Source organism: Gobio gobio, assembly GCF_949357685.1.
Source record: "Gobio gobio genome assembly, chromosome: 9".
Taxonomy (NCBI): Eukaryota; Metazoa; Chordata; class Actinopteri; order Cypriniformes; family Gobionidae; genus Gobio; species Gobio gobio.
Window position 1 is genome coordinate 48,932,503 of NC_137115.1, and position 24,574 is coordinate 48,957,076.

At 39.5% G+C, this 24,574-nt stretch overlaps 1 protein-coding gene across 3 annotated transcripts in view; it reads left to right on the forward strand.

The window, feature by feature from the left end:
* Positions 1–394: 394 nt before the first annotated feature.
* plekha7a (pleckstrin homology domain containing, family A member 7a) overlaps positions 395–24,574 on the forward strand; it is a 159,947-nt gene continuing 135,767 nt past the window's right edge. For 2 of the 3 annotated variants that reach the window (XM_079825010.1, XM_079825015.1), the window contains exons 1-3: positions 395–551; positions 658–734; positions 855–912. Coding sequence is in view for 1 of the 3 variants with exons in the window: in XM_079825007.1 (XP_079681133.1) it covers positions 469–551; positions 658–734; positions 855–912 (218 nt within the window). In the remaining 2 variants the exon portion in view is untranslated. The remainder of the gene's footprint in view (positions 552–657; positions 735–854; positions 913–24,574) is intronic. The other variant, XM_079825007.1, reaches the window with a different exon arrangement.

Below are 24,574 nucleotides of genomic sequence, written 5' to 3' on the forward strand. Positions count from 1 at the left end.
TCTCTATATGGTAATCTTGTGGTGTTTGATGCTTCGGTACCTTTACATATGTCGATATGAAGGGTTTATGTTGTTTACACCCCCCCCCCCCCACATACACACATTTAACATTGTCATTATTACTATTATTAATTTTCATTATCTTTTGTACTATTACAGTTTAATTAACATCCTCAACTTTAAAAAAAATACAATCTCTGTACAAACAATAGCATTTGTGTTTGGATTAAAATAGAGAAAAAAATATTGTATGTTGTCTCAAGAGCGTGAGCAATGATTATCTCTATGTTTGAGGAAGATAGTCTGTATTATACGGAATTTATGTTTTTTTGTCGGCCAAGCTTGCTCACTGAAAGCCAAGTGCAAAGTTAGCCCTCCCCTTTAACCGCCTTTTGCCCGAGCGCTGATCGCTACAGAGGGAGGACAGCGAGGAGGAATGAGAGGTAGACAGGACTTTACACGGGAATAATGGCGGCGCCGCTCCGGCGGGACACCTTACCTGAGAACTGCTCCTTTGGGGTGTGCGGGGACGGCAGGGTCTTTTTCATTGAGTGAGGATATGTGTTTACTATTGCATTAGAAAGAATTTCTTTCTCATACCGTTCGAGTGTTTTCCAGCCAATTGCATCGCTAACAGGTGGTTTGTTTTCCTGCCAGCGATGAGACGTGCACCACCACTTGGCTTCATCCCCGCACTGGTGAACCTGTCAATTCTGGACACATGATCCGGTCCGGTACGTGCATTCATGCTTCCATTTAGCTTTCGAGATTCCACTGTTATTCAGTTGCACATGCATCCAGAAAAACAGGACGCTAAAAGTTTCGCGAACGTTTTCTTTTTTCCTGCCTCTTAGATCTACCCACAGGTTGGGAGGAAGGGTTTACGAAGGAAGGAGCGAGCTTCTTTATTGAGTAAGTGGATGTGTTTATTGTAATTATACCTTCCTGCGATCCTGTAGTGCGTCAGGTGAATTACAGGTTTAACGCAGGTCATGAGTGGGCCAGATATGGCTGGGCTTAGTCTCACCTCTGGTCAGGTAAAAAATGAATATGAAGAATTGTGCACGAGAGACAACAAAGGTAAGGTACACACAGTTATTGTGTTTGTAGACAGACGGGTATTGAAGTAGAAAGTCTACACATCAGAACAGGTGTGATGGTGTTCACGCCCCTTTGAATTTTCAGTTGAAGTCTCATGTTGGCTGAGCTACCAAAATATTGTGTAGAGCTGTTTTAAACAATGCCTTTGGCACACACACCGTTTGAGTAAGCAAAATACTCGTTTGCTGTATGATTCTGCCTGTGTGTTTATAGCTACAAAAGTATTTTTGAGTAAAAGATACTTTTCATGACTTACCAAACAAAAATATGGGTCCCACTTTATATTAGGTGGCCTTAACTACTATGTACTTGCATCAAAAAATAAGGACAATGTACTTATTGTGTTCATATTGTATTGCCCAACACTTTTGCTGATATTGAGGTGGGATACGGGTAATGTTATGGACAGGTGTGATGGTGTGGGTAAGTTTAAGGGTAAAGTTAGGGACAGGTGTGGTGGGATGGGTAAGTTTAAGGGTAAAGTTATGGACAGGTGTGGTGGTGTGGGTAAGTTTAAGGGTAAAGTTATGGACAGGTGTGGTGGTGTGGGTAAGTTTAAGGGTAAAGTTAGGGACAGGTGTGGTGGGATGGGTAAGTTTAAGGGTAAAGTTATGGACAGGTGTGGTGGTGTGGGTAAGTTTAAGGGTAAAGTTAGGGACAGGTGTGGTGGGATGGGTAAGTTTAAGGGTAAAGTTAGAGACAGGTGTGGTGGTATGGGTAAGTTTAAGGGTAAAGTTAGGGACAGGTGTGGTGGGATGGGTAAGTTCAAGGGTAAAGTTAGGGACAGGTGTGGTGGGATGGGTAAGTTTAAGGGTAAAGTTAGAGACAGATGTGGTGGTATGGGTAAGTTTAAGGGTAAAGTTAGGGATGGGTGTGGTGGGATGGGTAAGTTCAAGGGTAAAGTTAGGGACAGGTGTGGTGGGATGGGTAAGTTTAAGGATAAAGTTAAGGACAGGTGTGGTAGGATGGGTAAGTTCAAGGGTAAAGTTAAGGACAGGTGTGGTAGGATGGGTAAGTTCAAGGGTAAAGTTAGGGACAGGTGTGGTGGGATGGGTAAGTTTAAGGGTAAAGTTAGGGACAGGTGTGGTGGGATGGGTAAGTTTAAGGGTAAAGTTATGGACAGGTGTGGTGGGATGGGTAAGTTTAAGGGTAAAGTTATGGACAGGTGTGGTGGTGTGGGTAAGTTTAAGGGTAAAGTTAGGGACAGGTGTGGTGGGATGGGTAAGTTTAAGGGTAAAGTTATGGACAGGTGTGGTGGTGTGGGTAAGTTTAAGGGTAAAGTTATGAACAGGTGTGGTGGTGTGGGTAAGTTTAAGGGTAAAGTTAGGGACAGGTGTGGTGGGATGGGTAAGTTTAAGGGTAAAGTTATGGACAGGTGTGGTGGTGTGGGTAAGTTTAAGGGTAAAGTTAGGGACAGGTGTGGTGGGATGGGTAAGTTTAAGGGTAAAGTTAGAGACAGGTGTGGTGGTATGGGTAAGTTTAAGGGTAAAGTTAGGGACAGGTGTGGTGGGATGGGTAAGTTCAAGGGTAAAGTTAGGGACAGGTGTGGTGGGATGGGTAAGTTTAAGGGTAAAGTTAGAGACAGATGTGGTGGTATGGGTAAGTTTAAGGGTAAAGTTAGGGATGGGTGTGGTGGGATGGGTAAGTTCAAGGGTAAAGTTAGGGACAGGTGTGGTGGGATGGGTAAGTTTAAGGATAAAGTTAAGGACAGGTGTGGTGGGATGGGTAAGTTCAAGGGTAAAGTTAGGGACAGGTGTGGTGGGATGGGTAAGTTTAAGGGTAAAGTTAGGGACAGGTGTGGTGGGATGGGTAAGTTCAAGGGTAAAGTTAGGGACAGGTGTGGTGGGATGGGTAAGTTTAAGGATAAAGTTAAGGACAGGTGTGGTGGTATGGGTAAGTTCAAGGGTTAAGTTAGGGACAGGTGTGGTGGTATGGGTAAGTTTAAAGGATAAAGTTAAGGACAGGTGTGGTGGTATGGGTAAGTTTAAAGGTAAAGTTAGGGACAGGTGTGGTGGGATGGGTAAGTTTAAAGGATAAAGTTAAGGACAGGTGTGGTGGTATGGGTAAGTTCAAGGGTTAAGTTAGGGACAGGTGTGGTGGTATGGGTAAGTTTAAAGGATAAAGTTAAGGACAGGTGTGGTGGTATGGGTAAGTTTAAAGGTAGAGTTAGGGACAGGTGTGGTGGTATGGGTAAGTTTAAGGGTAGAGTTAGGGACAGGTGTGGTGGTATGGGTAAGTTTAAGGGTAGAGTTAGGGACAGGTGTGGTGGGATGGGTAAGTTTAAAGGATAAAGTTAAGGACAGGTGTGGTGGTATGGGTAAGTTTAAAGGTAAAGTTAGGGACAGGTGTGGTGGGATGGGTAAGTTTAAAGGATAAAGTTAAGGACAGGTGTGGTGGGATGGGTAAGTTTAAAGGATAAAGTTAAGGACAGGTGTGGTGGTATGGGTAAGTTTAAAGGTAAAGTTAGGGACAGGTGTGGTGGGATGGGTAAGTTTAAAGGATAAAGTTAAGGACAGGTGTGGTGGTATGGGTAAGTTTAAAGGTAAAGTTAGGGACAGGTGTGGTGGGATGGGTAAGTTTAAAGGTAAAGTTAAGGACAGGTGTGGTGGGATGGGTAAGTTTAAAGGATAAAGTTAAGGACAGGTGTGGTGGTATGGGTAAGTTTAAAGGTAAAGTTAGGGACAGGTGTGGTGGGATGGGTAAGTTTAAAGGATAAAGTTAAGGACAGGTGTGGTGGGATGGGTACGTTTAAGGGTAGAGTTAGGGACAGGTGTGGTGGTATGGGTAAGTTTAAGGGTAGAGTTAGGGACAGGTGTGGTGGGATGGGTAAGTTTAAGGGTAGAGTTAGGGACAGGTGTGGTGGTATGGGTAAGTTTAAAGGTGAAGTTAGGGACAGGTGTGGTGGTATGGGTAAGTTTAAGAGTAAAGTTAGGGACAGGTGTGGTGGTGTGGGTAAGTTTAAGGGTAAAGTTAGGGACAGGTGTGGTGGGATGGGTAAGTTTAAGGGTAAAGTTAGAGACAGGTGTGGTGGTATGGGTAAGTTTAAGGGTAAAGTTAGGGACAGGTGTGGTGGGATGGGTAAGTTCAAGGGTAAAGTTAGGGACAGGTGTGGTGGGATGGGTAAGTTTAAGGGTAAAGTTAGAGACAGATGTGGTGGTATGGGTAAGTTTAAGGGTAAAGTTAGGGATGGGTGTGGTGGGATGGGTAAGTTCAAGGGTAAAGTTAGGGACAGGTGTGGTGGGATGGGTAAGTTTAAGGATAAAGTTAAGGACAGGTGTGGTGGGATGGGTAAGTTCAAGGGTAAAGTTAGGGACAGGTGTGGTGGGATGGGTAAGTTTAAGGGTAAAGTTAGGGACAGGTGTGGTGGGATGGGTAAGTTCAAGGGTTAAGTTAGGGACAGGTGTGGTGGTATGGGTAAGTTTAAAGGATAAAGTTAAGGACAGGTGTGGTGGTATGGGTAAGTTTAAAGGTAAAGTTAGGGACAGGTGTGGTGGGATGGGTAAGTTTAAAGGATAAAGTTAAGGACAGGTGTGGTGGTATGGGTAAGTTCAAGGGTTAAGTTAGGGACAGGTGTGGTGGTATGGGTAAGTTTAAAGGATAAAGTTAAGGACAGGTGTGGTGGTATGGGTAAGTTTAAAGGTAGAGTTAGGGACAGGTGTGGTGGTATGGGTAAGTTTAAGGGTAGAGTTAGGGACAGGTGTGGTGGTATGGGTAAGTTTAAGGGTAGAGTTAGGGACAGGTGTGGTGGGATGGGTAAGTTTAAAGGATAAAGTTAAGGACAGGTGTGGTGGTATGGGTAAGTTTAAAGGTAAAGTTAGGGACAGGTGTGGTGGGATGGGTAAGTTTAAAGGATAAAGTTAAGGACAGGTGTGGTGGGATGGGTAAGTTTAAAGGATAAAGTTAAGGACAGGTGTGGTGGTATGGGTAAGTTTAAAGGTAAAGTTAGGGACAGGTGTGGTGGGATGGGTAAGTTTAAAGGATAAAGTTAAGGACAGGTGTGGTGGTATGGGTAAGTTTAAAGGTAAAGTTAGGGACAGGTGTGGTGGGATGGGTAAGTTTAAAGGTAAAGTTAAGGACAGGTGTGGTGGGATGGGTAAGTTTAAAGGATAAAGTTAAGGACAGGTGTGGTGGTATGGGTAAGTTTAAAGGTAAAGTTAGGGACAGGTGTGGTGGGATGGGTAAGTTTAAAGGATAAAGTTAAGGACAGGTGTGGTGGGATGGGTACGTTTAAGGGTAGAGTTAGGGACAGGTGTGGTGGTATGGGTAAGTTTAAGGGTAGAGTTAGGGACAGGTGTGGTGGGATGGGTAAGTTTAAGGGTAGAGTTAGGGACAGGTGTGGTGGTATGGGTAAGTTTAAAGGTGAAGTTAGGGACAGGTGTGGTGGTATGGGTAAGTTTAAGAGTAAAGTTAGGGACAGGTGTGGTGGGATGGGTAAGTTTAAGGGTAAAGTTAGGGACAGGTGTGGTGGTATGGGTAAGTTTAAGAGTAAAGTTAGGGACAGGTGTGGTGGTATGGGTAAGTTTAAGAGTAAAGTTATGGACAGGTGTGGTGGGATGGGTAAGTTTAAGAGTAAAGTTAAGGAGAGCTGTGGTGGTATGGGTAAGTTTAAGGGTAAAGTTAGGGACAGGTGTGGTGGGATGGGTAAGTTTAAGGGTAAAGTTAGGGACAGGTGTGGTGGGATGGGTAAGTTTAAGGGTAAAGTTATGGACAGGTGTGGTGGGATGGGTAAAGTTATGGACAGGTGTGGTGGGATGGGTAAGTTTAACGGTAAAGTTATGGACAGGTGTGGTGGTATGGGTAAGTTTAAGGGTAAAATTAGGGACAGGTGTGGTGGGATGGGTAAGTTTAAGGGTAAAGTTATGGACAGGTGTGGTGGGATGGGTAAAGTTATGGACAGGTGTGGTGGGATGGGTAAGTGTAAGGGGAAAGTTAGGGACAGGTGTGGTGGTATGGGTAAGTTTAAGGGTAAAGTTAGGGACAGGTGTGGTGGTGTGGGTAAGTTTAAGGGTAAAGTTAGGGACAGGTGTGGTGGGATGGGTAAGTTTAAGGGTAAAGTTAGGGACAGGTGTGGTGGGATGGGTAAGTTTAAGGGTAAAGTTATGGACAGGTGTGGTGGGATGGGTAAAGTTATGGACAGGTGTGGTGGGATGGGTAAAGTTATGGACAGGTGTGGTGGGATGGGTAAGTTTAAGGGTAAAGTTAGGGACAGGTGTGGTGGTGTGGGTAAGTTTAAGGGTAAAGTTAGGGACAGGTGTGGTGGGATGGGTAAGTTTAAGGGTAAAGTTAGGGACAGGTGTGGTGGGATGGGTAAAGTTATGGACAGGTGTGGTGGGATGGGTAAGTTTAACGGTAAAGTTATGGACAGGTGTGGTGGGATGGGTAAAGTTATGGACAGGTGTGGTGGGATGGGTAAGTTTAAGGGTAAAGTTATGGACAGGTGTGGTGGGATGGGTAAGTTTAACGGTAAAGTTATGGACAGGTGTGGTGGTATGGGTAAGTTTAAGGGTAAAGTTAGGGACAGGTGTGTGGGATGGGTAAGTTTAAGGGTAAAGTTAGGGACAGGTGTGGTGGGATGGGTAGGTTTAAGGTGTAAGGTTAGGGTAAATACAGAATGTAATTACAGAAATTAATTACAGATGTAATTACATGCAGGTAATTTTTAAGTACTGTGCATTGTATCAAATGATTCATTTAAATGTTAGTACATAGTAGTTAAGGCCACCTAATATAAAGTGGGTCCAAAATATGTTCTAAGAACACTTAGCTAACGTCCATTAAGTTATGGAAATTTTATTTCTGAAAGTTCCATTCAGAATGTTTTAAATTCTGGGTTATGCAAATGTTAATGGAACATTCCACTTGATCGTTTTGTAAACGTTATGGGACCGTTACTTTAGAATGTTCTCTGAATATTCTGAAACAAGTAGTGCAATTTAAAAAATGTTAGATGAATGTCCAACGAAAACATTTCAGAAAAGAATGTAAGATGAAAGATGTATAAATAATGTTTTTGTGCCCGCGTTTTGAGAACATTATTAAAAACCAGATCACTTCTGTTAACATTACTGATAGAATAGTTGTTCATAATTTTGAGGCAAACCAGAACATTACAGTGCGTTCAAGTCATGTCGAAAAGATGGTATTTACGAGTTGAAGCACATGAATGTTGAATTTTCGGATTGGATATGAATGTTTAATGTTCTGATTGGTGTTTTTGATGTAAACTCCCCTTATTGTTGTTTTGCGGTCTTTCTTGTTTTTAGATATTTATTCTGTTGTACAGAACAATGGCCAACTGCTGTTATTTTTATTGTGCTATATAAATAAAAGTTGATTTTGATTTGATTAGATTTAATTTAATTTGACATTAACGCCATCACAAAGTCATAAATACGAGTGGGAAGCTCGGGATTGTCAGAGTTGGGGGCGTGTCAGTGAGAAAAGTGGTGGGATACCACAAAATGTATAGGTATTTGCATTGAATGTACATTATTTATGTACATTTATAGACTTTTTTTTTTTTTTTTTTCACAAAATAAGCTAATTCCCTGCACAAAATATGATAGCTTTGTAATAAAACAATATAATATGTAACGATAAAGTTGACAGTGGCTTCATAAATTAAAAACATTAAAAAGCAAAACACACCTGTTGCACATTCCTTGTAGAGATAGTGTCTTTTTGTATAGTAAAGAGAAGATACACCGCCATCTTGCCGGAGAAAGTTACTTGAATGCACGTAAACACAACTTCCCAACTTGTAAATAAGAACTTTCCAGGAGCACTTGAATGCACCATTAGCCAAGTTCTGTTAGCTGGGATTGCAAGTTTGAAGGCCTTTGTGGCAATGGTTCACATGCTGGTATGTGTTTGCTGGACTTCAGTAGATTTGTGGAAACACTATAGATCACTGGTTCTTAAGGCGCGATCACATTAGCGAAATTTCTGCAAAATTTCACATGCAAAAAAGGTAATTAAGTGACATGACGTGAAGGCCAAGTAACCCATACTCAGAATTTGTCCTCTGCCTTTAACCCATCCGAGTTAGTGCACACACATTAGGAGCAGTAAGTAGTGAACACACACACACAATGCAAACCGTGGACACACACCTGGAGCTAGGGCTGGGCGATATGGCCAAAAAGTGATTCATATCAGTCGATATCGATAATTATCACGATAAATGTCAAATATTTCTTTCTTTCAAATTTAAAGGCAGATTTTTGCTCCTAAGTGAAAGTTGTAGAAACCAGAAAAAACTTTTTTTATTGTCAGAATATGACAAACACTTCACGTTTTTGAATTCCTTACACTTTTCCAGTCATTTTTCCTTTACAAAATAAATGTCTTAATAGAAAAAATGAATGTCTTAGTTTCTGCATGTTCTAATGGGTGATATTGTTTCTAGTCTTGAAACAGGTTTGTGTTGCCTGACTTTGGCATATATCTTCGGCACAGTTTGCAGTGCAGTATTAATAATATTACATGTTTTGTATCTTAGAAATGGACTTTTGTCAGTGAGTTGACAGTAGTAGTAGCTTGAGTCAGGAGGATGCAGAAGTAAATTTATGTTCATCAACAAAAACACGGACATCTGTAAAAATTGTAACAACCTCATTTTTATATGGTAAAATGTAAATATTATGACTGAGTTTTATTGAAATGAACCATTGGTCTTCCATGGTATCATATATTTAGATCATGATAACCACAGTTAAAAACACGCATATAGCTCTTCACTACCTTGGTAAAATGTATCTATATGGTTTCTATGGTATTTGTATGAAAAACAGTAGACCTAGCCTAAAGACATTTAGTATAAATGCACAAATTCTATAGCTCAATCACAAAAAAATAATGTTATACTATTTCATTACGCCTACATTCAATACATGTCTACATTAATAATATAATACAATTATATAAGAATATGTCCCACATTTCTGCCATAGTACCATACAGTGCAGTTAGTCACAACAGTAAATTCATGGTAAATTATGGATAAGATTGAAAAGCCTTCTGACTGTATTGCACACAGTGTTTCTGCTGTTTGTCAGCTCTGTTTTGTCTGGCTTTAAACGCGCTTCTCACTGGATCTCACAGTGCTCTTTAGTGCTCGTGTGACCGATCAGAGTAAACGGATCTCTTCTAGTGAGCTCGCTGCCATTTGGACTTTGACCCGAGCCGTCTGTGTGACGCGGTTCAAATGAGTAACAATTCGTGCTACCTTTTATCAACAAATTCGTCATCTTTGGATGATGACGCAAGGTTGATTTAACGTTCGTCGCGGCTTCCACTCATTTTTTTCTTCTCGTGTCGAGTTTTCTTTGCCAGTAGAGGGTGTACTTTTGATACGCAAGTTAAAAGCTGGACGCTGACTGGTTCTGACTGGCTGTTGTCACGTTTATCTCTGCTGTGTGATTGGGTGTTACAGTAATCTATATCCAGTAAAAATGTCCAGAGCTTATCATCGTTATCGACATGAATTTTTCTCGCGATTCGATATGATATCGTTTATCGGCCCAGCCCTACCTGGAGCGGCCATTTTGCTGTGGCGCCCGGTAGGGCTGAAACGATTAGTCGACTTTGTCGACAACGTCGAAAATAAAAAATTGTCTACAAATATCTTTGTTGTCGAGAAGTGGTTTGATCTCATGTGACCTAATGTAAGGGCCTGCAATATCGCGATTTGACCGCTACGCCGCTGTAGCGCTAGAGTGTAATGCAGCCCTTACAAATGTTGCGGTAGAGGAAAACAGCGCGAAAGACGGAGTGCAAACAAATCTGAACTAGCAAGATGTGGGAAAGTTTCACCAAACTGCGTCTCAATCACCTCCTAGTTCAGTAGTCAGGGCACTGATCAGGGAGTTAGCCCATTGACTCTTGTCCTGATCAGTGCCCTGACTACTGAACCAGGAGCTGATTGAGACGCGCAAGGCGAAACTTTTCACGGGAGCACAACGTGCATGTTGGAGCACTTAAAGAGGAAACAACTAACTAGCGGTAAATCTCTTTATTAGAGAATGCAATATATATATTATAGTCTCATCACTTGCCTGTATTTTGTTCCATATGCATGAAGACTTACAAAAGGCGATGTTAGGAAGAATATCATGTCAGTTACTTTTTCATATTGTTAATTAAAAGGCGAATGACAATCTGTCAGCTCAATTGTCATGTAAGAGATTAATACTATGTCATTTTGTCTGCGATGTCATTTGCAGATGAATATTTTTACCATTCTTTGTGTCCTGAAGTAAATGTCCTCTTTTTCTGTTTCAGTTCTAAGAAAAGCAGTGGGCCTATTATTGTTTTACAAATGAAGCTCTTAAAACTGCTTCCAAGAGATGTTTACATTCAGACATCTATTTATTTATTTTTTGTCTGTAATGCAGCTAATTTTTTGTTTATTATTATTTATTTTTTCAATTGAAAGCGAACATAATATTTAAACAATGCTTAGAGAGCATTTGTTTGTGATTTGAGTTCTGAGAACTTGTCTCAAAGTTAATTAAAACAACCATTTCAAAAGCTGAAGTGACTTTCTTTTTTATATATTATAGTTAGAATATGTATTACTCAATGTTTTAACTAATTGAAAAAGCTGAATAATCGGTCAAAATGTACTGATTAGTCGTCGATGACAATGACAATAATCGATGATTAGTCGATCAATCAGTCTAATAATCGTTAGATTAATCGATTTTTAAAATTAGGGGTGCTCCGATTGATCGGCAACCGATCTCGATCGTTCGATAATCGCTTTGGGATGATTGATCAGCGGTCTCCAAAAAGGCCGATCTCATGAACCGATTGCATGCTGACGACACATAAACCCGCACCTGCCGTGAGAGCTAGGGCATGATATGCAGCGACACCGTCTCATTCTCTTTCCGGCGTGGGTAAAATAATTATAATGCTGAAGGTGAGGTACAATTCATATTTCTATGTTAAATAACTTACGCAGTCATTTGAAAACTTTCTGTGGGACGTAAGTTCACAAACAGCGCGAGTGAATCACCGCGTGCGCGCGCTCTCTCTCCCTTTCAAAATGCTCAAATGGCTTCACATCAGCGCATCGCATCTGCACTAAAATCGAGATGCACAGTTGACACAGGATTTGCCACTTTGCACAATCGAGGCAGTGTCGCATCGTCACTAAAGTTTATCATTTGCATTTATTTTTGAGTCTTGCCAGTGTTCAAACCGCTCAGCACTCGCGCGCACGGTCTGGAGACACACACACACACACACACACACGAGTATGCACGTAAACCCCGTCGTGACTCGCGAGTAAACGTTTGTGCAGCTGCATGTAACCGTATCCGTGTTCACTCTTAAAGTGACAGCTGTCGAATAAACTGCTGCTGTCTCTGAGTTTCTCTTTGTCTTGTGTTGTTTGATGAACCTTTATGACACTCACTGCTCTTGAATGACTAACTTTTGCAACCTTAAGTGTAAGGATTAATCTCATTTAATTTATTCAGGGAAGACCAATATTAATTTACATTTGATTTCTTATTAAATGTCTTTAGTATTTCTTACCTCAATACTAATGTTAGACCTACCTGAAAAATTGTTTTTAAAAACAAAAATGCACTGCATGATCAAATATTTAGTTGAGATAATTATATACATTTATTATGTACATTTATTTGGGAAAGATGGCCTACAGTAGCCTTAAGTTATCTCATTTTCTAAAATAAACACTTGGTGGTTCTTCAAGATCTTGACTCAGTTAATTTAGAGTTAGTTTCATTTCTACAAATGGTGCAAACTCTGCAAGATTATAGATAAAAGATTGCCATTCCCCTGCCATTCTGTGATCGGCAATCGGTGATCGGCCCCAAAAATGCTGATCGGAGCATCTCTAATTAAAATAATAGTTTGTTGCAGCCCTAGCACCCGGGGAGCGATTGGGGGGTTAGGTGCTTTGCTCAAGGGCACCTCAGTAATTTCCTGCCGGTTTTGAGAATCGAACCGGCAACCTTCAGGTTACCAGTCCAGTACCAGTCCTCACACAAAATTCCAGGTAGTGCGGATTCCTATTGAAAAAGCAGGTTTTTTTGCCCCCGAAACACAACTTTTAATGGACCCCCATATAAGGAAATATAGTTGATGGGTGCTGGACCCCTGTTGAGAACCACTGCTATAGATTGCACTAGCCATATTCTTTTACTAAGTGCATCTCGAAAAATCCCCTAAAATCACACACATTTTTTAATGGGAAAATTCCCCAAAATCATAGTCTGCTTTGTGCTAGTCTTGTATTGTTTCGCGCTGGTGTAGAGGATCTGTGCGAGGTGTGTGTTTAATCCCCATTCTGGCTTGTAGTGCTCCACATCTGAGTTTCAATCTCTTCCAGGGATTTCTCATATCTTTAGAGTTGGCTCAGGGCCTAAGAATTAATAGAAGAACAGAAACTCTGAATAAACCTAGTGGGAGTGACTGTCAGGCTACCTAGATTTTTAGCTCATAAAGTGCTGATCTGGGGATGAATTTGGTATTAAGTTGCAGGTGGTGGATCAGGACAAAGATAATGATCAAATGAGAGCTGGATCTTGAGTGTGAAAGAGCAAAAGAGCAGTCCGCCTGCAGAACTGTATTTGCTGACGCATCCAAAATGCATCACATGACATCACATGCCAGTCTGTTTGAGGATCTTGCATGGGTGGAGCCTGTTTGTTTGATGATAAACAGGATGCAATAGTGACTTTCTACTGTAGACTGACACTGTACAGTATGACTTGAGATACGACGAGATAGATGTGGATTGTAATTGATTGATTGAAATGTTTCTTTTGAAAATATTTGATGTTATGAAAAAATCTGAGTCATATCTCCTAGTCCCGAATTCAAGTGGTTGAATCAGGTCCATGGAAGAGAATTGAGACCCAACTCTTTCTGGGGGCGTTTACACATAAACTTGTTATGCATTTTGGCCGTTTATTTTGGGGTTCATTTGAATAAGTGTGAACGCTGAAAAAATATTTTATTTTTTAAAATCCTTCCTTTATTGCAATCCACATGTATCTTAGTTTCATTCAGCTTTGTGTTCTCTAATCACACTACAATTCATAGTTGATGAACCTTACACATTTATTGAACTGAACTGACTTGAGCTGACTAATGACACTATTGTCTTTTTAGCTGCTTTACAGCAGAATTTGTCTCACATTTGATGAAGTTTGCATCTCTGTTTCAGTTACTCAGTATCAAGCTAAAGTTATGCAGCCCTACAATAAAATGTGGGCATCCAGCAGTAGGAGCGTCCTATCATAAATCACGTGCAATAAAGAGGAAATAAACTTGTGATCCTGTGGATCAAGTAAATTATTAACTTTATTAACGTTGCTGAAAGTGCGCTGAATTCTCTGTGAGGGAATGTTGCCTTTACTCAGGGTTTGACGTATAGATTTAGCATGTATTGTGACTGATGATCTACCTGCCTTCAGATTATTGTTTTCCTGGCCTTTCCATTCCCTGCTCTAGGGAAAGAGAAGCTGAAGAATGATGACCAGTGATCTTTTTGGAGGGAGATATGATGGAGGATCCACTGTAGGAGTGTGTGGCTGAGAGATGGCTCATCTGACACATATTGTGCTTTGTCACGGCTGCTATAAATCCAGTGATGGTGCTCTCCTTGGGGAAACCAGTTTCCCCAGATGCGTGTGATATTGCAAGGCATACAGGGATATACAGTAGGCCGCATCCTAAACTTTTTTGCTATATATATAGTAGGGGTGTAACGGAACACGTATTCGTACCGAACCTTCTCGGTACAGGGCTTTCGGTTCGGTTCGGTGCGCAACGGTTCCGAATGCAATCTTTAACAGTTAACAGTCGGCTTGTTTAAAGCGCGGAACACACTTCAATCCTAGTTCCCACTTAAACATATTAAGTATTCAGTCCATTTCATCACGAAATTCAAACGATAAATGCCGTTTTGAGGCTCTTTAATGTGACGACTGATCACTTTATAGGCGCGTCAATTCAAGCGGCCAGTGTGAAGTTTACATGTTTGCACACAATGTGTTATTTGAGTGTTGATTATTATATCTAAACATGAATATCAGCTGAATATAGGCTCATAGTATGGGCTCTGTTGTTAACCTTTAATATTATAGTAATAATGTGCAAGTAAGGGCTCCCTATATAGTTTACAGCATTGTCCTTAAGAACATTTTATTATAATTGAATTAATTTAAGGTCAGACACAATTTTTTCAGTAAACCACTGTTTAATAAATAAAAAGCAATTTTTTAAAACTGCTGTACCGAACCGTGACTTCAAAACCGAGGTACGTACCGAACCGTCAGTTTTGTGTACCGTTACACCCCTAATATATAAGCATCACTTTTGTGGCTTAATGCAGTTAATAACATATTATTATAAAGCATGTTCTGCAGTTTAGCAACAATAGACTGTATTTTATGATCATTTCTGATCTAGCTGGTATGGACGTTAAGTTTTGGCTTATAGGGAGGAATGAAAGCGCACCACTGTGAAGATAAGAAATGCACCAAAATCTTCATAGCTGTTGTTGTAAGACGTTGCAAATGTATTGTTCTTTTCGGACACCTGGTAGAACTGCCAGATGTACATACAATGTACTTATCACCGTAATTACAACAACTGGGTAATAACTATGTACTACTAACCCTGAACCAACCTCTAAACCTAACCTTAAAGGGATAGTTCACCCAAAAATGAAAATTATCCCATGATTTACTCGCCCTCAAGCCATCCTAGTTGTATATGACTTTCTTCTTTCAGACAATCGGAATCATATTAAAAAATATCTTTGCTCTTCTAAGCTTTATAATGGGAGTGAATGGCGGCCCTGATTTTGATGTGCATCCATCCATCATAAAAGTAATCCAAACAACTCCAGGGGAGCAAAGCGATGGGGTTTTGTAACAAAAATATCCATATTTAAAACTTTATAAACTAAAACTAGCTTCCAGCAGACGGCCTATGCAAGTCAACTTACGTACGAGTAGGGATGGGACGGTATGAAAATTTCATATTCCGATTATAGTGACCAAAATTATCACGATTATCAATATTATCACAGTTTTGTTCAAATGCCGTCTGACGGAAGCTAGTTATTTTAGTTTATAAAGTTTTAAATATGGATATTTTTCTTACACAAACGCATCACTTTGCTTCAGAAGGCATTTATCAACCCCGTGGAGTCGTATGGATTACTTTTATGATGGATGGATGGACTTTTTTGGACTTCAGAATCAGGACCGCCATTCACTCCCATTATGAAGCTTGGAAGAGCCAGAACTTCTTTTAAATAACTGAGATTGTGTTCGTCTGAAAGAAGAATGTCGTATACACCTAGGATAGCTTGAGAGTGAGTAAATCATAGGATAATTTAACATTTTTTGTGAACTATCCCTTTAATCCCTATAGTTACCTTATATTACGCAGTATTTTCTTAGGTAAGTACACTGTAAGTACACACACTGTAAAAAAAAAAAGGTCTCCAATTGAACATTTTCTAGTGTTTTTAGTTGGCCAAATTGAATTTCTGTGAATTAAATTGCATCAATTCACAGAAATTAAATTTTGCCAACTGAAAAATTTAGATGTGATCGGTCACTAGAAAATTTTCAATTGGAGACCTGATTTTTTTTTTTACAGTGCATAGGTAAAATAAAGTTATTATATATGGGATTTTGGGGTAAAAAATAAAGTTTGGATTTCATTGATGAATAGAAAGTTGAAAAGCATTTTTCTTTCTATCTTTATGAATGTCTTACTCTCACTTTTGATCATTTAATTGCATCATTCCTGAATAAAAAAATATATATTTTAAAGAAATCTGACACCAAACTTTTGACTGGTAGTGTACTTTCACTCCCTGAACCCTAAACTATACATTATAGAATTGTATAAATTGAAAATTTGTTCAAAACACCCTATTGCTGCTACATAAACCTTTGCTGTAAAGCTGTTTACTTTGCATTATATTGCATTTTTTTATGGCCCACTTGGTGTTGGTTTACGCTGATCCATTTTATTAGCAAGGTAATGTTATGTCAAACAAGACAGGCCTGCTTCGTCTGATGATCATTATCTGCACTCTTTTCTTCTCTCCATGTAAAAATTAGTAGGATTGACCCTTATTGTTTCCTCATCAGGAAAGATGCAATAAAGCAAAAAGTGATTAAAGCAAATTTTCTTGCATCACGTAACATTTTCACTTGTAGTGTGGGCAGACAAATGACTGATTAGCTTTTTATAGATTTGTCCAAAAACTACATCTCATGACCAACTATCAATTTCAATGTTGGTAAATCTGAAATTGAGCATATCTTTGCAAACAATGTGCTAGTGTACTAAAGGAACTATTTGATTCGAGGTTAACTAAACTTCGATGCTATGAATCTTGCACATTTTCCTAAGATATTCTGGATACATCTGTTCAGTGTGCAATGCACCTCATGTTGTTTGATCCGAGGATGATCCTCAATCTGACCAGACTGTAGTTACCCTAACAGTCAGCAGGGGGTGGATATGAGAATCCTGCTTTACCTATGACTTTAAAAGAACAAAGTACACAGAGTCACATTTTTGGTTTTCAAAGGTCTTGATAATGATAAGGTTATGATTTCACGGCTCATTTTAGTTGTACAAAAGTAGAAGCATATCCAATGAATGTAGTATATGCTTATCACAAATACATGGTTTATCTTATCAATTTTTTATGATCTGTTTGTGGTTGATTTGAAGTTCCATAGCAACTAAATGATTAATCATGCACAGCTCAGTCCCTTACGGTGTGGTTTTTGCAGCCTAAAGGGTGCGTGAGCCATGCAGCTCAGTGCGGTTCATATTAATGAATCTCTTTATGATAAAAATGAGTGAGCTTTCCTGAGCTATTACATATTAATGTGCCCTCCAGGCTGTGAGAGTGGGAGAAATCCACTGAGCACAATGTCTTTGTAACTTTATTCTCAGATCTTGTCTTTACTGTTACACTTGACTTACATCGCCATCATCTAGGGAGTGTGAGAGTTACTTTGTTTCGTTTTTTTATTATTATACTTACATCGTTTGAGTTTAAGTCCATGTGAACCGATCTTTTGTTTGACATGAAGTTGTGACCTTCATGAAGAAAAGTTTGAGTCTACAAGCACTGAAATGTGGATATTGGGAGACAATAAGTATGAGGAACATAATGTATTCATTGTTTTTGCAGAAAATAGGCAATTCAGCTGCTGTTCATTTCTAAAAAGTCTTTCAGAAACCAAATTGAAGCTTTTGTTCTATTACTGTAATAACTGAGGCTTGTGGTTTTCATACAGCTATAACAAAAATAATGAAGATGAATACAATAAATACATGTTCTTTGGCAAATAAACGCCTTTTCTCAGTGTGCAAACACAAAATAGGCTTTTTCTGATTCACAGGCTAAAGAAATCTAAAGAAATTACACTTTTATTGAGCAAGGATGCATTAAATTGATCAAAAGTGACAGTAAAGGCATTTCGAATATAGTGTTACAAATCATTTCTAGTTCAAATAATACTTTTTTTTAGCCTGACAAGCCAGACCCACATCAAGATGTTGGGTCTGGGAACACACCATTTGGCAGGGCTCAATCCGAGTGGCGGGATAAACGGTTGTCTTTCAAAGTCCCTCTGCACGCAATAGGATAGCGCCACAACCAACCAGAGCAACGAAGAAGGTGAAGGTAGTTGATAGATTAAACTTTCGTTGTATCCGGTCGGCAAAAATCCGAACACATCTTCCTATCTTAAGAATGACTTCAGTGCCGTTCTTTGTTCTTTTCTCAAAGAAAAGCTTAACTCCAAGTCTTCCAGAGGCGCAGCCAAAGCCGATTCAAAAGAGCGCTGTTCGCCAGCTTCTTTGTCTACAAGTAACATGCAGAACCACCGAAACTCTGCCGTCATTATGTTAAGCCCAACCCACCGACTCTATACACGATGTGATTGGCCTGAACTGAGTTTGGTTCTTCCAGCTCGCAAGCCAACGGAGAGTTGCTAGACGCCCTGGCTGCAAATTAGATTTGTTGCCGCTAGTGCAAAGAAAATATTAAGTAGCACAGCTATTTTCAGCATTGATCATCATAAGAAATGTTTCTTGATGCAAATCATCATATTAGAAGGAAAATTCAGCTTTGACATCACAGGAATAAATTAATTTTTAAAATTTATTCCAATATAAAACGGTTATTCAAAATTGATTCACAATAGTACTGTTATAAATAAATAAATGCAGCCTTGGTGAGCATAGGAGACTTTTTACTTAAGTAATCTCGAGTCAAGAACAGTCTTCAAACATACTAATTCACATATTGATAATGTTCATGCATGCATACATATAGAATGTTCATTACATATTTGAAAGTTGATATTTGGTTGAAATTCATTTGACATAAAAACTAGACAGCAGATAACAGTGCTGGACATCCAAACAATCACTTTCACACCACAGAAAGACTGATAATTGCAGAGAAAGCTTTTTCTCGGTCAGAGAAAGAGCTGAATATCTATCATCACTCTAGCTTGTTTGTGATTTGAAGATACTGTCAGAATTGCCCCCAGACTATCTGATTGCAATTGCATTGTCTTTTTTTGCTGCTATCATAGCAAGACCAGTCAATTAAATTGAGTACAGTACAGAGAGAAAGAGAAGGTCTGATTAGAAGACTTCTTTTCGTCTGTTCCACCTTGTCCCATATCTGATGCTGGTAGAGGGCACTCCACCTACATCTATCAGGTCACCTTCTCCAGATTATCAGGCTCAACGACTGCACCGCAGGATGCCCTCTTTTACCTGAATCTCTGTCTTACAGACCACAGGAGAGGATTTCTGAATTGAAAACCCTCAAATGCTCAAAATGCTCTTTTAGCAGTACATTATGACATACAGTAAGAAAAAACGGCCCACCGACTCATGCCACTAACATAACACAGGCCTACATGGAGCTAAACCGCATAGAATTTCGAAACATACCGCATAAGCTTCATTCGGATTCCAATATTATGAACGCAATGAATCAACTTTATCTTTAATGAATATCCAGCTCACGTGGGGGAGACATTGCGTGTCTGTTCCTTCATTTAACTACAGGGTCGTTTGAGACAAGAGCACAAGAGGCTGGATTTGCAGACAGGATGAGATTAACCACACTTATGTGAGTAAAAATGTTTTTTTTATGCGATAATATTGCATTGTTACAGATCGTTTGATATCTATTGATTATGTGTACGTGTCTAACTGAACATTAGCACGCTGTCGAAGGCTGAAGAATCCTTTATTTGTGGTGTTGTTGGTTCATTGCGAATCGGGATCAGACTCGGACATGTATGGGCCAGTGCTCGCAAAGCCCAATGTCCCGGGGTTATGCGTTTTCCAGATGGGCTACCAAAATGTAAGCCCGGCCTGCCGACGGGCTATCTTAAATAGTGAAATAACTCTCTTGACCTCAAGGGCGCGCTTGTACGGTTCACGCTTATATCCACCGATCAGGCAGGCTAAGTAATAAAAAAATAACATTCCAATCAATCGCAGGTGGATGAGAGATAAATCATTGTGTTTGTTTGATAAAGACATTTTTGCAAGCCCTGTGGGAGATTCATTCCGGTTCAGGTGAGCAGAAGCTCATTAAATATGCAAATCTTATCCAATCCTAGCCGTGGGCGTTTACTTCCAAGTCTTCAGTGCGGCACGCCCATCAAAACCCAGTGTTACTTCAGAGAACCTCAAAACCAAGGCAGAAAATAGCCTATTGCTTATTCATTATGATGTTTTTTAAATGTAAAAACCATGTGAACGTCATTAGTTGACCTCAGACAACAGTATACATTTTTTTAAAAAGTCAGTTCATGACACCTTAAAATAAATAATAGTAATACAATTATTATCTGCCCAAATTTTCACTGGCCCCACCACAAAAATAAAATAAAATATAATAGGTTAGTTATTGTTTTCGTTATGACACCAAAACCTAATAGCCTTACTCATAGAGATTTCAAATATTGTTAAAGACAAGTTAACTATCAGTAATAAAAAATAAATAAATAATCAAATTACAAGCAATAGCACAAATAAACATAATAATTTATAATACTCAATTGTAAAATAACACTGCACTGTATAAATTAAATATAGATTCATCTTTATTAAAGTTACAAAAGTTATTCAGTCAAGAGCAGTGTGATTTTTATTCTTTCTCTTGTTTGTTTAACATTAAAAACACAGACAGCAGCAGGAATATTAGGCTGCTGTCACTTTAAGAGCTGCACGGATCCAATTACTGTTATACATGCGGTTTATTTCTTAAAGGTGCAGTGTGTAATATTTATGAGGATCTATTGGCAGAAATGCAATATAATATACATAATTATGTTTTCAGTGGTGACATTTAGCTCCAACCCTAATCAAACTAGGGATGGGCATTTTTGTCAATTTCTCATTTCGATCATCGATACATAGGTCTCAAAAACGAGTACTCGAGTAATTGGGGGCGGGGCATGTGCAGGGGGCGGGGCCTGTCCGTCATTGAGATAATGAAAATACTGTTATGAAAATGGTTGTTGACAAATACAAACGTGACATGAAAACGGGTATATGAAAACATGAACATATAAAACAAAAAATAACTGCTAGATTATGATGCATAAATGTCTTTGAAAAAGAAACATCTTTATAAAATGACCGTCTCAAATAACCAAGTCAGTAATATCGAGCATTGCCTTTGAGCTGAAACTGTGAAATAACACCTTGCAGAGCTTGCTAGCTGGTTAATAAACTCAACCAAACGCACCCTATATCAATATTAATATGAAGATTATTATGAACCTATTACGACATAAATCAACACAAAAGGACGTGAATGCGCACGTGAACTTCAGCGTGCTAGATTTTACAGGCGAAGGGTTTTAAACGGAACATTTTGAATGCGCTCTTCCCTTAACAACGCTGATACACGGACAACGAAAGCACACAGAAACAACATTTTATTAAAATCCTGTTCTCATCATAATGCTTTGACAGATTGACTCTGCACATCATGCACTTCATTTTATTATTCATGATCGAAGCGTTTACAAACATCACTGCGCGTTTTCGAACTCATAGCGAAAAACAACTTTAAATAAACTAGGTCTACTGTTAAAAAATACGAGAACAGTTTAGCACTGCTGCATTACTAATATCAATGATTCTGAGAAAGAAATAGCCTATCTAAAAAGAATATGACTGTCTCTAAACCATCATGTCGAGCATGAAATATGTGTTTGAGCTGAAACTGAAGAGAATGAACACAGCCGGTATAACGGCAGCGCTTTGCTAGCTTATTAAGCTCAACCAAACGCTTCTTATATTAGATTAATCAGATATAGAAAACATAAAAGTAGCCTATCTTACAACGTGCATCTGCAGAAAAGGACGCGAATGCGCACATGAACTTCACGCGCTAGTCTGAGTGTTCTCGCTAGTTTCTCTGTGGATCAGCTGATACACGGGGAACTAAGCACAGATCATTTACAGCTTTCTATTTCCATTGTGTTCTCATTATAATGCTATGTAGGCTGTGACAGATTGGCGCTGCACATCTTGCACTAACCATTTAATGATCACAGTGATTCCAGACATCACTGCAGTGCACGCCTCAGTTTCACTTTATTTCGCCGCGGTCTGGAGGCGCTGTATAACACTAACCAATCAGACCTCCGGTACCGCGCAAAACGACGCAATAACCAATAAAAAAGAGACAAATATATATTTTTCAGGGCGATCATCGTTCTCATGATCAATGATCGCTGTCACGTTCGAGTACTCGATTACTCGACCACTGTTGCCCATCCCTAAATCAAACACACTTGAACCAGCTATTTCAATTCTTCAGGATTACTAGAAAGCTACAGGCAGGTGAGTTTGATTAAAGTTGGAGCTAAACTCTGCAGGACAGTGGCCCTCGAGGACCAGGTTTGGGAACCCCTGACTTTAGACATAACAGACTATGTTTACGAGGATGCTCGCCAATATGGGCATTTTAACAATTTTGTGTGAATATGTCCATTCAAGCACAAAAAGATGTGGAAGTGAATTAATTTCGGTATTCGTGCACTGTCTGAGCAGCGGCTTTGGATGTGTGTTGCGAACACAAAAATTCTCACACAGCGAGTACTGAATTTGAGTTTCTCTTTTCAGTCTTCTTGTGCTTGAATATTTAACTTGGCACGGCTTAAAAACACGATGATGCAGCACTAGCCCAATCAGGTAGGGGACAGTTCTATCAACTGTCCCAAGCGTTGTTTACACTGGCCCCGGGTCATCAGGCAGCCCTTATTGTCGAGCCCTGGACTTGTGTTAGGCACTTATTTTATAGGGTTTGTAATGTCAGTGTGAATGCTTATGGAACAGTGTTCTCTTGTCATGTCTGCTTGTGATGGATATCAGTGGCTGTAGGCTGAATGTTGGGTTCTGCAGGACAGAACACTAGCTGGAGGTGGCGGGACAAAGGAGAAATTGAGAGGCAGATGAGGCTAGCTAAAGGCATGCTTTGTGAAAACCGGAGGCGTTAGCTCCATGAACCCCTAGCGCCCTCACTGCAAACATTAGCATTGGCATCTTAGTGCAGCATCAGATCGTGTGTCCTGCCCTGGCAGGCTTGGACAGGCAGAGACAGGAGACAGAACGGACAGAGACAAGGTCGGGGATGGGGAACTGCTGTGGTCGTGAAGGGGGCTCGGGTCATAAGACGGTGCGGGTCAGACACAAGTTTGCATGGCCAAAGACGGACAGGGTCATCTACGGAATAGACAGGTACATGTCTTTGACACTGTTCTGATCTCTTTAGAGGATGTGGTGCAGTTTGGCATCCCTGTATATCATTTAAAGATATAGTATCTCATTCTGTATATAAGGCACACAAGTCATTTTATCAACCAATTTTGTTCTTGGAGTGTTTACTAGTGTGACAGTGAAGTGAACTGGTTGCTGTACTGCAGACTGCTGATTCTGTCTACAGTTACTATTTATGAGGCTAACAGGATTGGACACCATTCGATAAATGTTATTAAGATGGATGGCTGGCCACAGGTGAAAACATATTAGTCTAGATAGCACTACAATAACATCATGTTCACACATAATGCCTTTGCATTTACTTCTGATTTCTCTCAACATGGGGACAGGAGAGCTGGCAGTCAATAAATGGGAAAACAAAGTAACTTGCGTTATTTATTTGAAAAAGTGTGATAGGGACCCAAGCGGTCACCAGGAGAATCACACCAGGATGTAAAAACGGAAGCGTTGTTGGAGTCCAAAAAGATGTTTATTACAAGCAGATGTGCAAAAATGTGGCAGGTAGTGCATTTGAGGGTTCACATGCGCACTGCGCAGATGCATCATTGCAAATAAATACACATCACTGCAATCAAATACACAATCAAATACACATCACTGCAATCAAATACACATCACTGCAATCAAATACACAATCAAATACACATCACTGCAATCAAATACACATCACTGCAATCAAATACACATCACTGCAATCAAATACACAATCAAATACACATCACTGCAATCAAATACACAATCAAATACACATCACTGCAATCAAATACACATCACTGCAATCAAATACACATCACTGCAATCAAATACACATCACTGCAATCAAATACACAATCAAATACACATCACTGCAATCAAATACACAATCAAATACACAATCACTGCAATCAAATACACAATCAAATACACATCACTGCAATCAAATACACAATCAAATACACATCACTGCAATCAAATACACAATCAAATACACATCACTGCAATCAAATACACAATCAAATACACATCACTGCAATCAAATACACAATCAAATACACATCACTGCAATCAAATACACAATCAAATACACATCACTGCAATCAAATACACATCACTGCAATCAAATACACATCACTGCAATCAAATACACATCACTGCAATCAAATACACAATCAAATACACATCACTGCAATCAAATACACAATCAAATACACAATCACTGCAATCAAATACACAATCAAATACACATCACTGCAATCAAATACACAATCAAATACACATCACTGCAATCAAATACACATCACTGCAATCAAATACACATCACTGCAATCAAATACACAATCAAATACACATCACTGCAATCAAATACACAATCAAATACACAATCACTGCAATCAAATACACAATCAAATACACATCACTGCAATCAAATACACAATCAAATACACATCACTGCAATCAAATACACAATCAAATACACATCACTGCAATCAAATACACATCACTGCAATCAAATACACAATCAAATACACATCACTGCAATCAAATACACAATCAAATACACATCACTGCAATCAAATACACATCACTGCAATCAAATACACAATCAAATACACATCACTGCAATCAAATACACAATCAA